This window comes from Asterias rubens, chromosome 10 (assembly GCF_902459465.1).
Source record: "Asterias rubens chromosome 10, eAstRub1.3, whole genome shotgun sequence".
Classification (NCBI taxonomy): Eukaryota; Metazoa; Echinodermata; class Asteroidea; order Forcipulatida; family Asteriidae; genus Asterias; species Asterias rubens.
This window is the reverse complement of record NC_047071.1, coordinates 17,976,454-17,998,361: the sequence shown is the minus strand read 5'-3', so window position 1 is coordinate 17,998,361 and position 21,908 is coordinate 17,976,454. Positions and strand designations below refer to the sequence as shown.

At 39.9% G+C, this 21,908-nt stretch overlaps 1 protein-coding gene across 1 annotated transcript; it reads right to left on the bottom strand.

Moving 5' to 3' along the window:
* Positions 1–1,769: 1,769 nt before the first annotated feature.
* On the bottom strand, positions 1,770–20,302 carry LOC117295970. Its single transcript, XM_033778795.1, has 4 exons — positions 19,745–20,302; positions 6,270–6,481; positions 4,957–5,079; positions 1,770–4,073 (listed from the first exon to the last, which is right to left on the bottom strand). Exons 1-4 carry the CDS (start codon positions 20,086–20,088, stop codon positions 3,508–3,510), a joined length of 1,245 nt encoding a protein of 414 aa, XP_033634686.1. The 5' UTR covers positions 20,089–20,302; the 3' UTR covers positions 1,770–3,507.
* Between the last annotated feature and the right edge of the window lie 1,606 nt (positions 20,303–21,908).

Here is a 21,908-nt window from a genome sequence, read left to right as displayed (position 1 = left end):
AATGGTGCGTTTGTTTGGTGGCCATAGTAAGCCTACTTCCCTGGACGCTGGCCCTGCCTACAAAATCGTCACAAAAGCAAAATGAGCATGAGGATAAAGCTCATAAAATGGGCTTTACAATGGTATAACTTTTGAAACTTGTCGAAATCAAACATTATTCTGATGGTGAATTGACCCTCGTTACTTTGTGTTTGCTCTTTGACAGCTCTGTGTCCATACTTTTCAGCACGTGAGTTTATTTAAAAGTGGACACTATTGGTAATTGTCAAAGACTAGCCTTCACAGTTAGTGTATCTACGTCTTTCTCGAAAACTATGGCACTTCAGAGGGAGCCGTTTCTCACAGTGTTTTATACCATCAACCTCTCCCCATTACTCGTAACCAATAAAGGTTTTATGCTAATAATTATTTTGAGTAATCACCAATAGTGTCCAATGCCTTTAAAGACTCTGGACACTACTGGCAATTGTCAAAGACCATGCCAGTCTTCTCACTTGGTGTATCTCAACAATGCACAAAATAACAAACCTGTGAAAATTTGAGCTAAATTTGGTCGTCGAAGTTGCGAGATAATAATGAAAGAAAAAACACCCTTGTCACACGAAGTCGTGTGCTTGCAGATGCTTGATTTCGTGAACTCAAATTCAAATTCTGAGGTCTCGAAATCAATATTGTGGAAAATTACTTCTTTCTCGAAAACTACGTTACTTCAGAGGAAGCCGTTTCTTACAATGTTTTATACTATCAGCAGCTCCCCATTACTCGTTACCAAGTAAGGTTTTATGCTAATAATTATTTTGAGTAATTACCAATAGTGTCCACTGCCTTTTAAATTCTACTTCATATAACAAAAAAAATTACAAAAAATTCTGTCGTGTAAAAAACAACAAGATCAAACGCCAATAATTAGTGACCACTATTTGGTTTAATTAATAAACAAAATGCCACAAACATTCAACATTATAATACAACACATTAATTATTCACACTTTGTAGAAATTATAATATCTTCCCTATTGTTAAAATAACTTGGTCTATTTACAAAGATCCAGCCTCTTCCCTTCACGTACTATAAGAATACAAGTAGCGGCAGTGACTTTATTAAATAAGTACCTATGAATATTAAGACTATTATGTAATATATTTTATACAAAACCACGATAAATTATCGCACTATACTGTAGTCTACATCCACTTTTAGGTAATGAAAAACATTAAAAATATGAATTTACAAGTGCATAAATACGTACAGAGTGCTCATAAACTCCCTTTTGCACAAATTAATTTACAAAATAATACATTCATTTCCAGAGAAAATGAAATAAAAACATAATCAGTGTTCATCATTACTTTGTTTACTATTAAATGTATTGGCCCGATCCACCTGACGTCAGTCACGCCATAGATCTTGCCTGCGCCATTTTGATGGTCATTTCCACATAATAATATGATACTATGCAGTGTGCGTTATAGACGCACAGATCCTTTGGCTTTGGCTCTGGCTTCAGTGTGGCAGGAGATTCTGTCCCTATACATCATACTGTGTCTTGTGGAAATTTTTTCTTAAAGCGCCCTCTTGTGACTCATCTTCCTTCAGCCCACCATTATGGGGACACGCAGCACGCAGGCCGGATAAAACCCCATGAGGCGTCTGGTATTCGAATCACCGTGCAAAATGCAAGCTGCTTCAAAAGTTATAACGAGGCCCAAGCCCGAGCCTCGTAGCCCATGTTTGGAAAAGATCCTATATCTTGACTCCCCAAATGGCAGACCATAGCAGCGTATGACGTCTCCGACTTTAATTGGGATGCTTACGTTAATATTTGTGTTTAAATTGATTATAACAAAAGGTTCATTCTAATGATGAAAAATTTCTGTAAACAGTGTTTAGTTAATGATTTTCCAGAACTGGCTTGAGGTTGCAAGGCAAATCACTGCCTACTAAATTGACCTTTTGCCAGCCTAAATAATATGGTTGGAATAACCCAAAACATCTACACACATTTTAAATGTTCATCAACGAGATTGGTACCACTTTTAATGTGCCACATACATTCACAGCAATTTAGCTATGCACATTAGCGAGGTTTAGCTGCACGTTACGCGAGAAAAAAACGTGAACGTGGACTTCAAAAAATGGTGTCATTTCTACGACGTCACCACTTTTGGCTTATTTCATTCTCACGTATGACGCCTGCACATACGTACCCGACGTGAGAAATGGTAATTTCACGTATGCTTAAAACGTGAGATTTTTACAGCAATTTTTTGTTGACGTTTCATTCACGTTTTGCTCGCATACGTGCAGCTAAACCTCCCAACTGTATTGGGTAATGACGTACGTGGGACATGTTAAAATCTTATCTTCAGTTGAACCAACAAGTAAGCAAAAAAATGCGCGTTTAGAAATCACAAACAAAGCTGCCCTAAAATCGGCAAACCGATATTAATACAAATTAACTGCCTGACCCAAACAAAATTTTTCGAAACTGCTATTAATTATTAAGGTTCGAAGAGGTAGCTTATAAAATAAACTTTATCTATGTTACAGCTGAATTTTTAGCATTTTTTTTCCCCAAGAAATAAACGGCCACTCAAAAAGTTACGAGCATGAGGTAAATTAATGAAAAGAAACACACACACGTCTGTGTTTGTGAGTCTTTTCCTCGAAGGTTTTATAATCGATGCTAGCAAATATTTTACATGACCATAATCGTAAGAACAAAAACAGTTCGGTGGCACAACCTTTCTTTACAAGATCGAGTCTATACACACAATATAATTATATTCATTCGTATAAATAAGAGAAACATTTACAAACTTTTGAAACATAAGAAAACAATAGTGCAAAAGTAAAAAGGGGGAGGGAGAGAAGGGCATACTTTTCCTTAAAAACGCGGGAAAATAAAGTGTTGTTCAGTCTTGCTTACTCGTCTATTTAGTTTAGACGCGGATGGGTTAAAACCTCAGCGAAGACAATCTTACTATGACCCTTTTCGAATCCACGGTTTCGGATTTGGATTCGGCCTCAGGCTCCGTCCTCTTGTCTGAAGCCCTGAGCGCCTATACGCACAGCACGCGCAGTATTGTCAAAACAATCATGGGGCCAAGACACCCTGAAGCCGAATCCAAAGCCGAAGCCGTCGTTTCGAGAAGGGCCTCTGTGGGTTTTCTCGAGTTGCAAGTTTTCCTCACAAAGACAAGAAATCTATCCTTTGTTCAAACTTAACTTGTCTCTGTTCTTGTTCTCGTAAAATTTGGGATGTCCTGTGGTAAAAGTCTAAAGGGCTAGACAGAATTTATAGGCACTACATATGCATTCTCCTCTTGAACAAGAACAATGCCTTATCGTCAAAATCCATTCCTACACACCAAAATAATGTTAATATTCTGTACAAGGACTTACTATCCTGTTGTAGTGTACCGACTCACGCTGTTGTGAATAACATAAAATGGCGCCAGCAACTTCAAATATTGCATACACCCCAACTTGACTGAATTCGGCCTTCATTCTTTAAGTTTACAGAGAAAGTGACAGTTAAATGACCCTTCAAAGGGTGATGGAAATGTCTCCACGTTGAACCCACCATCTCGTAGGGTCTCCTCTGCCCGTTCCCTGCCCCACATGTTCCCGAGGCCCTCGCCACCAGCGTTGAGCTGAACCGTCATGCAGTGGAACATGCTATTGGTGTAGAACGTAGACGCGAACGGCATGTCCATGTTGTCCTTAATCTCGGACCTGGCGTTGACCTCCATGACGGACATGATCCCACCCGGAGCAAGGACTTTCCGGACGCGTTCCAGGATCTTGTTCGGATGCGCCATGTCGTGGATGGAATCCCACGCTAGGATGTACTTGAACCTCCCCTCCCAGTCATCCGGAATATCGTGGGCGTCCATCTGAAGGAATTTGACGTTGGTGAGGCTGTGTTTGGCGATACCCTTCTGCGCAGCCTGTGTGGCATGGTTGCAGATATCCACGCCAAGGATTGAGCTATTTGGGAACTCCTGTCCCATGAGGAGGCTTGCTCCTCCCTCGCCGCACCCAAGGTCTAGCACCGAGATCCCCGACTCTGTGGAGTAAAAAGGAAAACAATTCTAGGTTATTCTGCAAGACAAAACATTGATACAACGGCATCATTTCAACGGTCTACCATCCTGGTCATAACTTGTTGTGTAGGGTGGCTATAGCCATTATTCGGCAAACATTTCAACTCACTTGTAACAATTCAAAAGAGCATCATTTGTCCCTGTTCCACTGACAATAAAATTGTTGAAGTCAGATGATAAGACGAACAAGATGGGTACACTGTAAGAAATATCCGTAAAATGTACGTGCTTTACCTGGCAGCTAGGGTGTCAGGTAAAGTACCGTAAATTTCACAGTGGAAGTTTTGTAATAATAGTGTGCATTGAAGGGGTAGTTTGCAAAACTTCCACCGTGAAATTTACGCCACTTTACCTGGGGCGGATTGCACAAAGAGTTAAGACTAGTCTTATCTCGACTTAGGACGAGTTAGACTCGTCCTAACTTAGGACTAACCATACATTTTTTAAATAAAACTGGTCCTAAGTTAGGACTAACTCCTTGTGAAATCGACCCCTGGTGCCAGGTAAAGTGCCGTAAATTTCACCGTTTTTGTTATACAGTGTACGTGGAATCAAGCTAACTATGTGGCCTTTGCTACCCTTCACATTCATGATGTAGGCATGGGTATCATCAACAAGGAGCTGGGCTGCTGACACCAGCTTGGGTCCGGTGACCTATAGACCGCTTGGCTATAACACGCCGTATTATGAGGCTAAATCCGAAAAGGCTGCTACGGTTATGGCTACGACTTTGATATGAGGCTGCTAAACGCACGGTGACGCGGAAATCTAGCCGTATCCGTAGCTAAAGCCGCTAATTCGGGCACGGCCTCTGTAACGTATTGTGATTTATTAATGCTAACGTACCTAACATGTCTTTGAGACCCGGGATTGACGGGATGAATGTCTGCACAAGATGCCGTTCCCACCATACCAGTGAACATTCATTCATAAAATGATGAAAGTCACCAAAGTGATCGTACGAAACGCCTGTAAAGAAAGAAAAGCAACCAAGATATGAAGATGGTCATAGGTCACAAGGAAATAGAGTTGTGACCTGCGAAAGTAACCAATAATCGGACATCAGGGATTTGACAATATTTGGACAAGCCTTTGGGCAAATGTTTCTGCTGCCTATGTATTAACACAATTTATTGCACATTGAATCGTATGATAAGCAAAATCCAGTCTTGTAAGAGTACACAAGAGGGAATCTAAAATCCAGTCTTGTCAGAGTACACAAGAGGAAATCTGTCCGTAATTAGTTTCAAAATGCTCGAGTACCATGTATCTAACAAAAAAACTATTAACGGAAAACTTGTGCATCAGTGGCACCCTCCTCCTCTAAATGTCACCGACAAAGCGCAGAAGAAACAGATTTAAAGCAATTCCCAGTTATTTCTCTATTGACATACTGACCATTATTTATACCTAGGGGAGAACGACCTATGGACTTGCTTGACTCATGCTTTGCCTCAATCACTGTGTCCGTGTTGTAAACCCAATGATCAATTTAATTGAACTTAATTGCAGCTTTCGTGGGTCCAATTTTGCACACAAACTCACATGGCACAAAGCAAATATTTCAAATGGGAAACACTGTTTATCAATATCATGTAGTAAATTGTCATGAGTTGCTAATAGTTTGTCATTGTGCCACGTCTTATTTGCTTTGCCCCGTAATAAGTGCGTATTACACGGCAATGTTCTTTAGGTGCGTTAGCTGTTTAAGTTATTGGTCACATTATCACTTGAATCACTTTGCCGAAATGGGAAAAAAATGAGCCCGGTATACCAGTTTTCCAGAACTGGTCATGGGAGAATCTATCTGGCTGCGTTCGCAAAATGTGTACGACTGTATTCTCAATATATACGAAATTGTTGTGGATGTTTTTTGCCTGCTTGATAAAGACAAGGATATCGTGATAGAGCAGTCTTCATGTTAAATTTTTGTCGAAGTGTATCATGATATTCGGCTTGTTCCCATATTGTTTTATTAAGACCGGTGTTGCATGCAGGAAATAATGTCACAGGAGTTAGTCCTCGACGCATAAATTTCCTTTGAATGTAGGACCTTTGGCGTCACTCATTATACCAAGTTTTTGCAAAACCATGGTGTGAAGATTTCAATAGAGGGCAGTACATGGATTGTTTATTACATTATCTGAGTGATGTTTTACCTTTGGGCCCGTCCAGCTTAAAACTCTCGATGATATGGTTGAAGACCTTCCCCTGCATCGGCAGAGCCGCAGCGAGGATGGTGAGCTCATAGCCAAGGCCCGGGGTAGTCAAGAAGATGGCGCGATGAGGCGGGAGATAGAATCGTTTCCCCGTAGCGTCCATGTTGACTATCCGCCCCGTAGTCATCGCCCCGAGCCACTCACGCACGTACCTTCAAGAAAAAAAACAAATGTCAACAGCTTTTTTATAATCAAATAGCGGGTAAATGTTGTGATGTTACAGCTGTATGAGTTCATTATAAACAATTGAAGTCGCTAATTGCTGCTGGTTTCCCCTCGACACGGGGTGGTTGTAAAGGCGTTATTCAAGCATACAGTTGACACTCACCAAGAATAATTACCCACTCCTGGACACCCTTAACCATATTCATACAGGCTTTCTCCAGAAGACGATCAGAGCATACTGATCGAAACGTCGAGTTGAAACCAACGGTTCTTTTAAGAACCACCCCAACTCATTAAGAGATTATCATTACATGGTGTTACCCCAAACCTTTCCATATCGTATTTTTACCATGCAAAGTTTCAAATCCTATGCAAACCTTTACACAGTTTCACACAAGAAAAACTAAATAATTTGTATATTACATTTTGTTTACTTAGACGTACGCTCGAGTTTTGTCTAAATGTTTTAATCTCTAGATTGCTCCCCCCCCCCAAAAAAAAGAAGAAAATAAAATAAATTGTGGCATGGTATTTCGGCTTGTGACATTATTTTTGTTTGCATATTTTTGTTGCGCCTTTAAGTTATTTGTTGTGCTCAAATTGGGTTCAGGTTAATCTGCCAACAAAACGCACCCGGTGTAGCCTACATGGTTCGCGCTCAAACCATAAGTGTTACAGATTCATGATTTCGATCAAAAGAAGTGTCGAATTAGTCGGGAGGGGAGAAGTTCAACCATCCGATCAACCAGACCCCCTGGACACAAAGCTCAGAGAATGGGATGACGCTGATAAATACAACATTGACTTTAACAAAAAATGTATTTCATTCCCACGCCGTCTAGTTTTCAATAAACAAGCCATACAACTAACTTGTCAACAAGTTTCGAGGTCAATCTTAGTTAAAAACAGCGGAAAATATTCAAACGGTGATTTATTTCGTCTTTTCTGCAATTTGTTAATGGTTGGTAGTTTAGGAAGTCTGCCGACTTTGTATCGACTTTGTATCGACTTTGACAGATATTTTGCATTTAGAAATATTTCTCTGGATGATTCGACTCTGGTGATCTTCTATTCATATTGACTCTTTCTAAATTTGTAATCACAAATTACTAATCCTTGGGCCTATGCATTGGTTTTTCACTCTCGCATACAAAGGCTGTTTTTAACCCACGGGTAAAATAATTGTCAATAATTGGAGTGTCTTCCTCGAAGATGACCTATGATCTTTAATTTACGATCAACCTTAATGTTTCTCAAAACACGGCTAATTCGTAGTCTTCAGCTTACGCGTAGTCCACGAAGTACCGTACTGATAGTGAACATTTTAAATATTACCTACGGAGCCCTATCCTAAGCATAAGCATAAGCTTAATAATAATAATAATCAACCCATAATGACCACGGAGCACAGCCAAGATCGAAAGTGTTTGATTTTTCCTGAGGGAGAAAAACCGGATAGTCTGAAAGACCCTCGTGGCACAGCAGAGAACCAACGCACAACTCAACTCACATTATGGCCCCGACCGGGAATCGAACCGGGGTCACCTTGGTGAGAGGCGAGCGCTTTACGCACAAGCCAACCGTGCCACCAAAGCATGGGCCTACGCGTGAGCCCAAATCCCAAGACTCATCCTGACCCCAAGCCTAAGCCTGAGCCCAAGTGAGCCCAATCCTACGACCATTCCTCAGCCCAAGCCTAAGCCCAAGCCTAAGCCCAACCTAAGCCTGAGTCTAAGCTAAAACCGTGGTGTATGCATGACCTCAATCTCGATATTGATATCGTGACGTGGATAGTTTGATAACGTGCACATGCGCTCTGACGTTTGTCCTTTCCGAAATCAAGTATTTAGCTTGCGGTCTGGCTGTTTGAAGCAACGTACAAAGGTAGACTTTTTCAGATTTACTCACTGAGCCCAAGCATCAGAAATCATTGTTTAAGGGCACATGTTTAAAGGAAACCCTTTGATCTAACGTTTTGCTGAGCTGCCTAATTCAGAAGTACCGAGTTAACTTTATATATAGCGCCAAAAACAAACCGTGCGCATGTCTTTATTGACTGAGTTATGCATTGACCTGAATCATTTTACACTACAGTGCTCACAATGCAGTAAATTTATAATACAAAACTCAAACACTTAGCTTATGGCGTACAAAAAGGAGGGACCACTATTTGCGGTTGATTTATCTCAGATAGTTTAGGATTCCCTGTAATTTAATGATGATAATAGAGAGTGGGTGTTTGAAGAATGTAAAAGGTTTCATTTTCCGTTTCTCCACGCTCTTGACTGAGACCTTGAAAGGAATATCGCTTACACCTTGTGCATACTCATTTTACACAATGAAAGTGTCTTAATACACGGTAAATGAGTTGCACAAATTTGCTTTGGTGGGCAATGACACTTGCTTCTGGCTAAAGTTACCAAATCGATAACACGGTAGCCGCCAGTATACCGCGCCTACCCGGGCACTCTACGAGCGACGGCAAACACGCAGGGCGATTTATTACCCGTTTTAAAAACCTAATTTTTGCAAAATGGGTAAAGTATGAACGCTTCTAAAATTCAACTGATCATTTCCCTCTATGAGTTTGTTTAAAGATGTGTCTTCCATTATAGAAGTGAAACTTGTCATTCCAAATTTTCATAGTTTTTTTTAAGTATGTTGGAAAACACCACTTGAGGATACTGGTCTTTGACGATTTCCAAAAGTAAAAAGGTTTCGATATATTATCGACAGAAGCCGAACTTTTTGGCTTTCCAATTTGTTTTCTTTTAATTAAATCGGGAGGTCCGATGTGATGTGATTGTCATTTCAAAGTCAGAAAGGTACATTTCAGGGTTTTCAGTAGTTTGCAAACATAGCTTGGCACTTCGTGATAAATTGGCATGTCTGGCTTTCAAAACGTGTGTGACATTGACTTGGGGGTTTGATCATGTTTCAATAAAGAACAACTATATGCAATATACCAAAAAAAGCACCAAATGGTTTTTGCTAATTGCAATTTTTCTGATTTTATTTATTTTGATTGGTTGATCTTATAGTATAGGCCAGCTTTAATTTCGGATTTACTCAAACACTTCAGAGTTAAAGACGAACAAAGAGCACAATAAATTGAAGTTTTCAAAGTATAGATTGTTTTGCTTTAGTTCGTTGAAAGTGCCCATTCATCATCGTCCCGACCTAATCGGATATGTCAACCATATTTACTTATAGCATAATAGCGTAGCTTCGGACACCTGCATTCAGCAAAATAAAATAACAATCTGCGAAAAAAATTGAAAAGTCATAAAAGTTGTTTATTCGAGTTAATGAAGCATCTGAAAAGTCAGGAGAACCCACGGCATGGGGGCATGGTATGGCCACGTTATTGGCAGGGTCAATGGTGCGTTATACACCCATGACAAAAACCGTTCTGACACGGTCCCCTACACGTTTGCGGAGAAAAATAACGACACAACAACGAGCCCAAGAAGAACGTTACGGTTGTTGATTGTCCACCGGAAACCAGACTCAACCAACTTGAACGATACGACTGTATCTGACAAAAGCATTGTAGCAAACAGTGGAGTTATTATGATCCCCTTTTGTTGGCTCTAAACCTCCGAAATATTACAGCCTTGAGCGAAAATGATCATGTAATCAATAAAATAGGCTAAGGAGACCGCTCTAAGATTAATTGCGCAAGGTAAAAATTGGGGAAAATATGTTTTGGATGAAGTGTTTGTGACAAACAACTATTTTACTGCGGACTTGGTTACGAAACTCAGACTCAGAGTCACAGGCTATTAAGCACAATGATGAGATGGCACTATCTGTTAAGTTCTGGTTGTCTGATGCCCGGACGTGGCTCCTGGTTTAAATCAATATCCGAATCAATAAGCCGTGTCCAAATTGGAGGCTGCGGCTGTGCTCGAATTAGTGGCTACGGCTACACTTGCTGCGTCACCATGCGTTGAGGTACAGCAGCTTACGTCGTCAGACCCATAGCAACAATAGTAGCCATAGCTGTATCCGCCAATTCTGACAAGGCTTCCCAGCCACGGCTACATCACAATCACGCAGTGAATAGGTAGCGCTTATACAGCCGCAGCCGGTAGGCCTACATTAGATTTTAAACTTTCAAAGTGGAGAACAGAATTCTTGTAATGTTTTATGAATTTTTCCATCGACTTTTGGCAGTTCTGAAAACAGCCAGTTGTGTAAAAAGGGCTGCTGAAAATTATCTGATTTGGCATGACTTTATAACAAACATTTTTGACATTATTTTGGCGGGAAACACTCAACTAAAGTCAAACCTTCAAATTACCCGAATGTTCATTGCTCGTTAGGTTTTGCTTGGTAAGAACAACCTTGAGATTGTGAGTTTATAACCTGGTGTGGGACAATTGTGTTGATTATTGACGCCCATGCCTTGCACCATGCATTGATTCAATCACAGGGCAAGAATGACCATGCTCAACCGGTAATGACGGCAAACGTTAATAAACACATTTTGACCGAAATTACTAATTTTGATGTTGTCAGTTTATCCTCACATGAAAATAAGGGATGTTATTAGCGACTGCAATGGGACTTCATCATTGTCGACTTTGCGTTCAAAGATGGCTTTATCATAGCGAAGGGGGTCTATACAACACAGGCCATCAATATAGCAGTCGCAGACACTCTGGCACCCAGTCGTCATTCCTATTGACATGAACACTTAGTTATACACAGCTCCTGACCGTAATGGAAGTGACAACCCTCAACACCAAATCACAAAACCATGATGTTTTCAAATTTTACAAAAAAACAAGGAATAAAAACAGCAGGAGTCATATATTTTTTTGTATATTTGTTTGCCCAAATAGCCCAAACGATGCCGATGTCAGAAAACCATGTAATTTTTGAAAATTCACCTGCTTTTAAAAGTGCCTTAATATTGGCACGTGGACAATAGACAAGTTTTCTCGATGCATGGACATCCAATCGGGAAAACAAATGTTTTGACATGAAATAACAACAAATCTTCTGAGATTGATTGATGATTTGTCTTGTAAAGCATACCGAAGATTGTAAACCGTCGACATGTCCCCCTTCTCCTCGTATCAGCACGTCTTGGTTCGGCATGGGCCGCCCCAAGGGTAGGCTTACTCCGGTCCGCCCCTAAACAAGGTCCCCATCTTGCCCCCCTAGACCCTATAAAACGGTCCGGCATTCAACAACGACGTGGCCCATTTTGTAAGCGGAAAGCCAAGGCCACCGAAAATCTGACGGGGGTAAAGTGGGAAGCCGGCGACATATTAGAATGCCCATTTCGTCCAGCCCCGCGGCGAGGCTTAAAAATTGTTCCCCTCAAACAACGGAGCTTCAAAAGCCGCTTTCCGACGCTCAGATTTTTCATTGTGCAAAATTTTTCAGGTTTTCTATTTTCAAGGGGGAGAAAAAACGCAGGGCTTTTGTAAGTTAATAACACCAAAGGTTTTTTTCTTCTTTCTATAGTATGCAGATGCCTGGTCCCAAGATTGATTGGGGAATTGAGGAGTTGGCAGGCGACATATTAATGAGGGATTGCCCTGTGGCGTTACAAACATTCACCGAGGAAAGGCCGGGAACTATTCACAAGCCCTCGCCGCCACTTCCAAACCTGGCCATATTCCATTCTCAAGCACAAAGTATTTGCTGTAAGCTGATTACAGAAAGCCAGCGGCTGTTGATGACAAGTTCAAGGCCATTTTAATTGGCTTAAACGTCTGAAAATCTTTTTACAAGAAAAAAATGCAGTACGGGTGTGAAAAGCGGGATATTTCGGGACCGCTTTGGGCAATTGTAAGTTGGGGTTTTTCTTTTTCTTGTTCCCCCTCTGCCTCTGAAACCGCCAGCCGCACTCGACTGCGGTCTATTTACCGGATACTCAGGGCTGTGTAACATTTGCGTAATGTGGCAAATTTGATTTTCGTTTTCACCCCCTCTTATAAGATGATGCACATTTTCCTTGAATTAATCAATAAAAAATGCTTTAATGAAAAGTGTTTCGCAAGGAGGCCTTCTGGCGTTTAAGGAGAAAATGAAAACCCACAACACTGAGCGTTTTCCTTCCGCAGCGGTTCAGACACTGGGATTTGCGAACAGTCTCAACGCGCCTACAGCCCGAAGGCGAAGCTGAGGAGTTTGTACATTGGGATGGGGTAAATTTTGAAAAATTGAACGGAAGATGACCAAGTTCTTCTCAAAATAAAAAAGGAAAATAAATACAATAAATAAATAATGAATACTCCATACAATATTCCTGCACATAAATCTACTCAAACTGAAGAGAATCAAGGTTTTCGGGAGATATCATGGACGTCTCGCCTGAAGCATTTCAGAAACGTGAAATAAAAACCAGGTACACTGATTTCAAAGTGGACAAGAAATGTTCCCTTGCTCTTTTCCTCAAAAGTATGAGATTTATCTTAATATAAGTTGTTCCATTATTCTTTGCCATGGTGATTTGAACCGTGTCACATCGTGTTTTTGCTACGATGTGTACATTGGCCAAACGTTTTCGTAAAATATTGTTCTTGTGTAATATTAATTCAAACTGCGGTGTCTGGCAAGTTTGCTTTGTCAAACAATTTGACGAAAAGCAGATTCAAACTCAAAACGACAACCCTTTTTAGACCGAAGGTCTTTTCATGAATGGAGTTATATACCAGTACACCCATCATCAAGAAAACAAACTACCGGATTAAAAGGCGACAAATTATCTTCACCGATCTTTAACAATCCGTCTCTTTTGACTTCCAGCTTTAAATTTCTAAAGACTTCAGACATTTCAGGAAGTAAGGCTTCATTGACTTTGCCATTAATTTACCATTCAGAATATGCCCCCATCATATGACAATTGGTCTGTTCTGGAATATCGGTTTAATCGTTTTGGTGTTTTGCGCCGGTGAGACCCTTTTGTTCTGGCGTACCACGAAAAATCCTTGGGTAACTTAAGCTTGTCAATTGAATATTTCTCACAATTAACTCTCAAATGCTGATTTAAGTTAGTGTTTAGTAAACCCATGAGTTGGCTTAAATGATTCAGGTAAATGGATTTTCAATGTCCGTACCGAATATTGTCTGCGTCTTCAGATATCATTCTTAAAGGGAAGGTACACGTTTGGTAATTGTCAAAGACAGTCTTCTCACTTTGTGTATCCCATCATAACCATAAAATAACAAGCCTGTGAAAATTTGGGCTCAATCGGTCATCGAAGTTGCGAGAAAATGATGAACGAAAAAACATCCTTATTGGACGAATTTGTGTGCTTTCAGATAAAAATAAAAGACTTCTCTTTATTTTTTTTAGTGAGAAATTACCCCTTTCTCAAAAACTACGTTACTTCAGAGGGGGACGTTTCCTACAATGTTTTATACTATCAACAGCTCTCCAATGCTCGTTACCAAGTCAGTGTTTAAGTTAATATTTGTTTTGAGTAATTACCAAACGTGTACCTTCCCTTTAAGTAAGATTCGAAACTTTACAAACTAGGGAGGTTTGCGGATATACCAGACACGGCCGTCTCTCTTTGAGTTGTGGTGGTTTATTTTTGATATGCACAACATGGAAAGTTTTGTACTCTTTTTTGTCGAAATTCAATTGGCTAAATTGAAGCACATTAATGTTCCTTGAGAAATGTTGATAATTGTATTGATTAGCTCGTTAAATATTTTTTTTATCGTTTCTTTTTAGCGTGCGCTGGTAAAAAAATTACGTTCAAACAAAGTTGTTGACCGAAGAGATACTAAATTCCAAAAATGAATCGGACCTTGAAACTTTCGATCTTTAAAATGCAATTTAAGGAATTTTAGGAATTCGGAAGCACCATTCGAATGTATTGCAATTGAGTCAATTGTGAAATAGTCAACATTTCACGGGAGATGCCTCTCTGTTGATATCCCTTTGTTTAAATTGAAATTAAACGCAAAAACGTACGTTGTACCCTTTTTCGTTGTACCATTTGCCACTGTAGCCCTTTCTGTGTACATCGATCACTGAAGGTTATCATGATCATCCCAAAGATTGTAGTCTATATGTTGCATAATCTTTTCTTACGTAAGCGGCACAATTTGGGATACTATGTTCCGTCTCTGTATGGAACCATCCTATTTGTTCAAGGCATGTATCTCTCCATACAAAAAATACCGGAACGGATGTGAAGATGAAGGAATAATATGAACAATAAATGGATTAAACAAAGCCGATTTAGGATTAGCGAGAACTGGAGAAAGTCCAAGAGATAACAACTTCTTAGGCACTTGATACCGTCTTGTGGGGACACAGGGATTACGGCTGGCCCAAGGCCCCATCAGGCAGGAACCCTGAGGGGAAAAATTCTTTAAAAGGTATAGAACAAAGTTGCATTTAAAGGGACATTGCAATCGATTGGATGGCATGATAAGATGGACGTCCCATCATGTTATTGTCTCACAATAGTGAGATTTTTAAGATACTGTAACGGGTATACAGTGAATTGAAAAGACTTCTTGGCGAATCCCATACAAACAAAGGTTGGAGTGTTGGCTAAGACTTGCTGGTTTTAAACCCCCTCAATAATCTCAAAATAGCTTAAATCCCTTCTTTTCAAACACTGACTCGTTCCATAACCGAAAGTTTTCCTGTCTATACGCTATGGTATTTCGTACTTTCTTTAGCAGTGAATTTAGGGCCTAACATCTCAGTAATGATCTTAACTGGAAAGAAAAGAGAACTCGAAAATTCACAATGCCGTTGGCGATCTTTACTGAATAATCAATCTGTGGGCCATCACATATTGGATGCGCAATAAAGACAGTTCTTTTAGGAGTTTCAACAAACGAAGCGGAAAACTGAGACGGAATTTCGGATGAAATTATTCCCCAAATTCATGATTTTCATTTAATGACAACTACACTGCAAAAACTGGGGTGTTAAAATTGACACCATTAGTGTTAATCTCCACACATATAAATACAAAAAAAGAATCAAATATTTACACTATAGGATAAAGCATAACACAGATATCTGTCGAATAAATACATGGTGTTATTTCAACACTTTTCAATGTAATTTTTATTCTCTCTTCGAAATCTATAAGGTGACACACCCATGGTGTCAACTTTAACACCCCAGTTTTTGCAGTGTTGACAGCTTCGTTGACACAGAGTGATGGTTTTCATACAGAAAATAAACATATATATTGTGTTATAACACTCACGATTTCTGTAAACACAACCCACGTGTTTGCGTTTCCGTTTCGATCCAATGTTTACACTGCTTTCGGGTGAATTGCTCGGCCGGGCTGTAGCAGCATTTGAACGGCTTCGTGCCCCGAGCGATCCACGGTCAAACGGAACCCTGCCCCGTAGTTAATTCATCTTCAAAAACGCATACTTTAAGTACACACAGCCATGCAAACAGAGGCCCCTCGATTTACTCTTAATTTGATTAGGATCGTATCGATGTCCCCTTTTTCGATGATAGTGTTTCTTCTTCTAATCGATAGCATTATCATGACCGTCGATAACACGAGACATCGGCCTACTCTTCACAAAGGGATTGAAGCGACGGTTTGGATTTCAATATCGAGAGGGCAGCCCCTAACATGAAAACCTTTTTTAAATTTTAAATGTGAGGCACAACAAGTTCTTACAGTGATTCAGAATAGAAATAAACAAAGTCAGTTAAATGTAACCATTGAAATAAAGTTTTTTTTTTAAATAATGCATAAATGGCTTAAATATTCATGAACAATAGGAATTAATAAATGTTGCTGCTTTATTAGCGAGGCAGGAACCACACGATACCATGAGACCGGTTTCGGAAACAGTCAGACAAACATTGCGTGCAAACAACCCCGTCGCATCCGCGTGTGACCAAAAAATAAATGATTTATGCTCACAACAAATTTCGTCAATAGTTACATTTCGCATTTACACCCAAAAGTAGCGGGCTGCGGTTGCGAGGTTCGACTCTCTTTCAGTATAATGACACCGAAAATATGTTGTTGACAACTCAAACGCTTGGTTGACTATGCGTTGCGAGTGAAGCTACGCCGTCGTACGGTGCGATTGGCCCCTGCGATTTGTCCTACGGAAATCGCTTTGTCGGAAAATTTCTCTCGGCAACACCATTCATCTTGGGTGCATTTTGTTTAGTGTTGGGTGTTATCGCCCTACTCCCCTTATTTACTGTATTTATTTTTTGGGAAGTCCTGAGGCTGGCTTTGAAAAACGAGACCAGACGAAGGTTGAGATTAGTCAATCTTTGATTGACTCCCTGCTTTATAGGATCAACGGATTATAGCTGGACGAACCTTTGGTCCCAGACCAGTCAAAGACACTTGATCAGAGTTGACTGTAATTAGTGGAAAATTTGTCAAAACTAATTTAAAAGGAAGATGTCCGTTAAACGGAAGTTTGTTACAAATTGCTATGGGTTAAGAATTTTGTATAGGCAGAGTTCAAAAACAAGATTTTATTTCATAGAAAAATATTCGTTCGTGATGTATTCTCATTCGATTGACGCGAGACTTGCTCATAATACCAATTTTAAACTTGACTTTTTGATATAGGATTTGAAAGACAAATTACCAAGCCAAGTTAAATTGCCAAGTTAAATTGTACACTGACAGATCCGACCCATCCACTTTCTAACTGGTTTGTTTTTAATCGTTCTGGTTTTAGACCCTGCCCTCAAAAACAAAGTTTTTGTCATCCGGCTCAATTCATATTATCGGCATCGCTCTGTCACCATGCAGGCAGTAAATATTACGCATCCACTGGGAAGGGTAATGATGTATAAGAAATTCATTAGTTCGGAATTTCTGAAAATTATGAATGCTTATAACGTTTCAGTTTTAGTTTTATGTAATTGTAATTGTCTGTGTATTTGGAATTGAGTTTGTATTGTTATTACCGTGGCTGTGGTTGTAGGCCCTAAGAATTATTTATCTGTATTTATAATGCAGACATAAACAAATATATATATATATATATTTATATTCATTCAACTATAAGTAGATTTTCGGGAAAAATTCGGGGTCATTACCAACGTATGACTCCAGTCTCTTTTTCAAAACTGATCATTTGGATATGGCATAATCATAAAGAGTTTATTTATTGAACTATGTGAAATTAGGACTAGGCCTAATAAAGTGACGATGTCGGGCAAACCGACAAAACAATTTGTTTGTTATACCCAGGTGCAATTATAACCACATCCGTTTTAATGTTATCTTGATCAAGCATGTTTATCAAGACTTTTGACAGTACAAATCTGATTCTTTACAATTTTATAATGTTATTTCATATTTGTATGAATGTTCCAAGTGAGTAGACAGGAGGGGTAGGAAGGGGGTATATCAGTTCAACCCAAACCAACCCTAATCCATCATTTTTAGTTGCAACAACATGATTGCATTGTGTGGTAGCAAGCTCGTGATGTATATAACAGAGGTCACGGGGTCACCAGCGTGCGAACTATTTAGCCACGGCAATCACTGTGACAAATTTTAGCCTAGGAAATGTCAGACATTATCGCTTTGGTGTTGTTGGCTGTGATTTATAATAAAAGGTTCATACGGTAGTCGTGTGTACATGGGGACTTGAGGGCAAGGCAGGCAGGCAAGCAAGCATCTACACGCCATTAACCCCTTCTTTACCAAACTACAAATTTGTGCCCGCTCTTTGAAGTTGCCTTATATACACGAAAGTTCCCCTGAAGCTCAAGACAATGTTATACAGTATTCGTAGTACCCATGGCCTCATTGTATTCTAGTTTCAATCTGAAGGCTCACCGATTAAAAAGCTCGCATCAGTACCAGTCACTCAGAGAAAATAAGATATCTTAAATACTGTCAAGTCACCCCTCCTCCACTTCGGCCGTCGCTATACTTACTTTGACTGCTTAATTAAAATTAACAGAAACTCTTATTTGAACGTCAAACTAACAAAACAGAGACGTTTTTGAGTAGCGGTTTCCATGATTGCATGATTGTAGCCTCAACTTATTTTCTTGCATTACATTGTTTTATGTTGAGGAACACCAGTTTGTTTATTTCCATAAAAAGTAAATTACAGAAGGATGAGGGTAAACCATTAACTGAATTTTGCAATGTGATTGGGCACATTTATGTGGCGATAAATAAGTCAACATGGAGAAGATCAAATAAATGAAATGTAGATGGGCGTCCGGCAAGTCCACAGATGGACTAAGAGACTCACGATAACCAAGGACAGGCAGGAGAAGATGAAGAAGACTTTATGGGGAGATGGAGAGATGAAATCACCATGGCATCATGGAGTAGAATGACAAGAAATTAAATGAAGATGGGCAAGGGACTTAGCAAGAATCACTGGCAAGAAGGCAATACAACAGATGGAATTTATAGAGACTCCTAGAATTGCAACCAAGGACAAACAGGAGAAAAAAAAGAGGAAGAAAAAAAAAGGAGAAGGAAAGATGAAATCACCACCTTATTATGAACACGGTAACACGGAGTAGAATGCCATGACATGAAATGGAGATCGGCAGGGCACTTAAAGACGGCAAGACAACAGATGGACTAATATAATCACAGAATGGCAACCAGACAGTCAGAAGAAGAAAAGAGGAAAACCCAAAAGGAGATGGAGAGATGAAATCATATAAATGGAGACGGCAACATGGAGGAGAATGAAAAGTGACAAAGAGAAAGAAAATTGCTTGAAGAGAATTCAACAAAGAATGAATACAGCTTGCAATGCTGATGATAATGAACTAATAGAAATTGAAATATAATGTATAGCTACTTTTCAAGAGATGAAACAATAATGTCCAGTTCAATTTTTCAATTCTCTCCATTCTGTGTTGATCTCAGACATTATAACTTTCTGAACTGCCTATAATGACGATAATGTTTAGGCCCGCAAACAATATATTTACTGGCTATTATGAAAGTGAAAACCTTCTGGTGCTACACAGGGTGTTAAAATTGACATCAACATGGGTGTTGTCAAATAGATACAAAACAAAACAAAACAAAATCAAAATTTACACCATAAGGTGTTAAAATAACACTAATTTCTGCAAAACAAGTACATTGGTGTTACTTTGCATCATAAGATGTTAGTTTGATTCTTCAGTATCTATAATGCCTATTTTTATGACTACACCCATGGTGTCAATTATACACCCCATTTTTTTTAAAGTGAATATTCCCACAAGTTAGTGTTGAAGTAACAAAATTAATTTGAAATGCAGATTCATTGGTTACACTTACCTTTCTTTTAAACCAGCTTCATCAGCGATTTCTTGTGATGTTTTCGGCTGCCCTTCAAAACCAGCCAGCACACGGAACAAACCCGTCTCCTTTCCCACTGCGATCGACAGAGCGATAAAGCCAGCGTTCACGGTCTCCATGATCCGAGCTCCGAACTGCGGCAAGTTCTCGCCCGCCGTGCTCGGTGGCCTGGCTACGGGGCCGGGGACACTCTCGTCCGGTGCGATCACCCAGTCGACCATCGGTGGCGGTCCGCTGCTCATACCCGGTTGGCCTGGGGGAGGGAAGAGCTGCCCGTTCATGCCCTGACTGGACAGAGTGACACCGCCTTTCGTGTTCTGCATTGTTATTTTGCTTCGGGTGTGAAATTTAGTTTACAAAATCTGAAATGGATATAATGAGCTGTTGAGGCGTTGTTGTTCCTGGGACCCTTCTATGGAGTGCAGTACGCGATGAAATGACAACTTACCAACTACTAGCGGTGGTTTTAATACGCTCTAATGCTCTGCGCTACCGTACACGAACTTTGCATTGAGATCTTGCGTAACCCGCCCACCAACCGGGCCTGCGGCACTAGGCCCGTCAGTTTGCCCTTCCGTCGTCACACGCTGGTTCGCGAGGGGTGCGTGTGCGTTTCACGCGCAGTTTGTTAAGCGCAGTTAACGACCCGTTGATTGGTGACTGGCCTCAAAGATGAATGACGTCATGTCTTGAAATTACACACCTCCTTGTCACTACAGTTTTTAGCTAATAAAGTTTGTGTTGCAGGCATAAATATAGAGAATCACTGCATAAAACTTTCTGACCTGAAGTCGGACAGCGAGTTTTGAGATTAGCAGATACAAAATAATAGCAAAAACATTTATTTTACAGAAATCAACTTATATGATTCTGGTACACGAATTCAACATTAAAATTTAGCATTGATTTTAGGCCAATTTTAATGACTTGGTATCGTAAAAAAACATCCTTTGAAGTAGTGTGTAGTTTGGAAGAAATAGGTATTTTTCACCCCTAAAGTTTAATCTGAGTATGCTTTTGTTGGGATATATACCAAGTGATAATACTTGTCTTAGACAATATAAGTGTACATTTCTTTTACGAAAACGTTTGATGGCATGATTTCGTTTACGTGGCTTTGGTTACAAAGGTCTGCAAATGCATCCATATAGTTTCAAAATCAATCCATAGCTATTGAAAGTCAATTATACTCTTTACAGAATACCTTTAAATATTAATAACTCAAAAAAACATTTTAAAATACAAACGAAAATGACAAATCCTTAAAGCTACGTTTTGTGGATAAATAATACCGAAGTTTTATATAGCGCACGTATCTACCACACAAGGTACTCAAGGCGCTTAGTATAAAATACATTAAAAAACTATAAAGAAAGAGAGGTTATTGCAGTGATGAATTCTGAGACCCAATTATGTAGCACCTTATAAGAGTTGACAGGGTGCTACGGTGCATACAGCAGCCACAGCCAGGAACACCGGGGCGAACCCCTTCTCCTTTCGATAAGTGCACTGGGTTCTTTTACATGCGTTGCACAACACGTGGGACCAGCGGCTTCACGTCCCATCCGAAGGACGAAGCAATGGTTAAGTGTCTTGCTTAGGACCCAAGTGTCATGGCTGGGGATTCGAACCCACACTCTGCTGATCAGAAACACCAGAGTTTGAATTCGGTGTTCTTAACCGCTCGGCGCGCCACGACATTCTTGCCTATCTTGTGCTCTTCGGTGTTCCAGGTAGAAGGTGCTGTTAGCGATGATGTCGTTTCCCCATCTCTTCTAGTCCTACCCCGTCTATTTTTCCAAGTTACTGCTTCAAGTAAGATGCATTTAAGGGAGTCTTTTGTTTTCCATTCTCACTATTGGCCAAACCAGGGAAAAGTAATCCATGAGGTTAATCAAAGTTTAGAGGGGTACAACTGAGTAACTTGATTTTTTTTCTCAAAAGGGTTGATAAATTTATTTTTGAATGGCATCCTTACTGATAACGTGCCTACCGCATTTGTGTTAAATATATAAAGCAAAGATCAAATTGATATTATGTTATCATTTATGTGGTGTTTGAATGACATATCTCTCTAGTTCTTCAGTTGGGCACAATCTACTGACTGACACCCAGGCACGTTTTTGATTTGAAACAGTAAATA

Excerpts from the sequence above, each read along its gene's own strand:
- LOC117295970 (XM_033778795.1), bottom strand. The coding sequence starts at position 20,088 with ATGCAGAACACGAAAGGCGGTGTCACTCTGTCCAGTCAGGGCATGAAC. Across the intron at positions 5,080-6,269 it reads TAAGCTGGACGGGCCCAAAG|GCGTTTCGTACGATCACTTT; the intron begins GTAAAACATCAC and ends CTTTCTTTACAG. Across the intron at positions 4,074-4,956 it reads GGGTCTCAAAGACATGTTAG|AGTCGGGGATCTCGGTGCTA; the intron begins GTACGTTAGCAT and ends TTTACTCCACAG.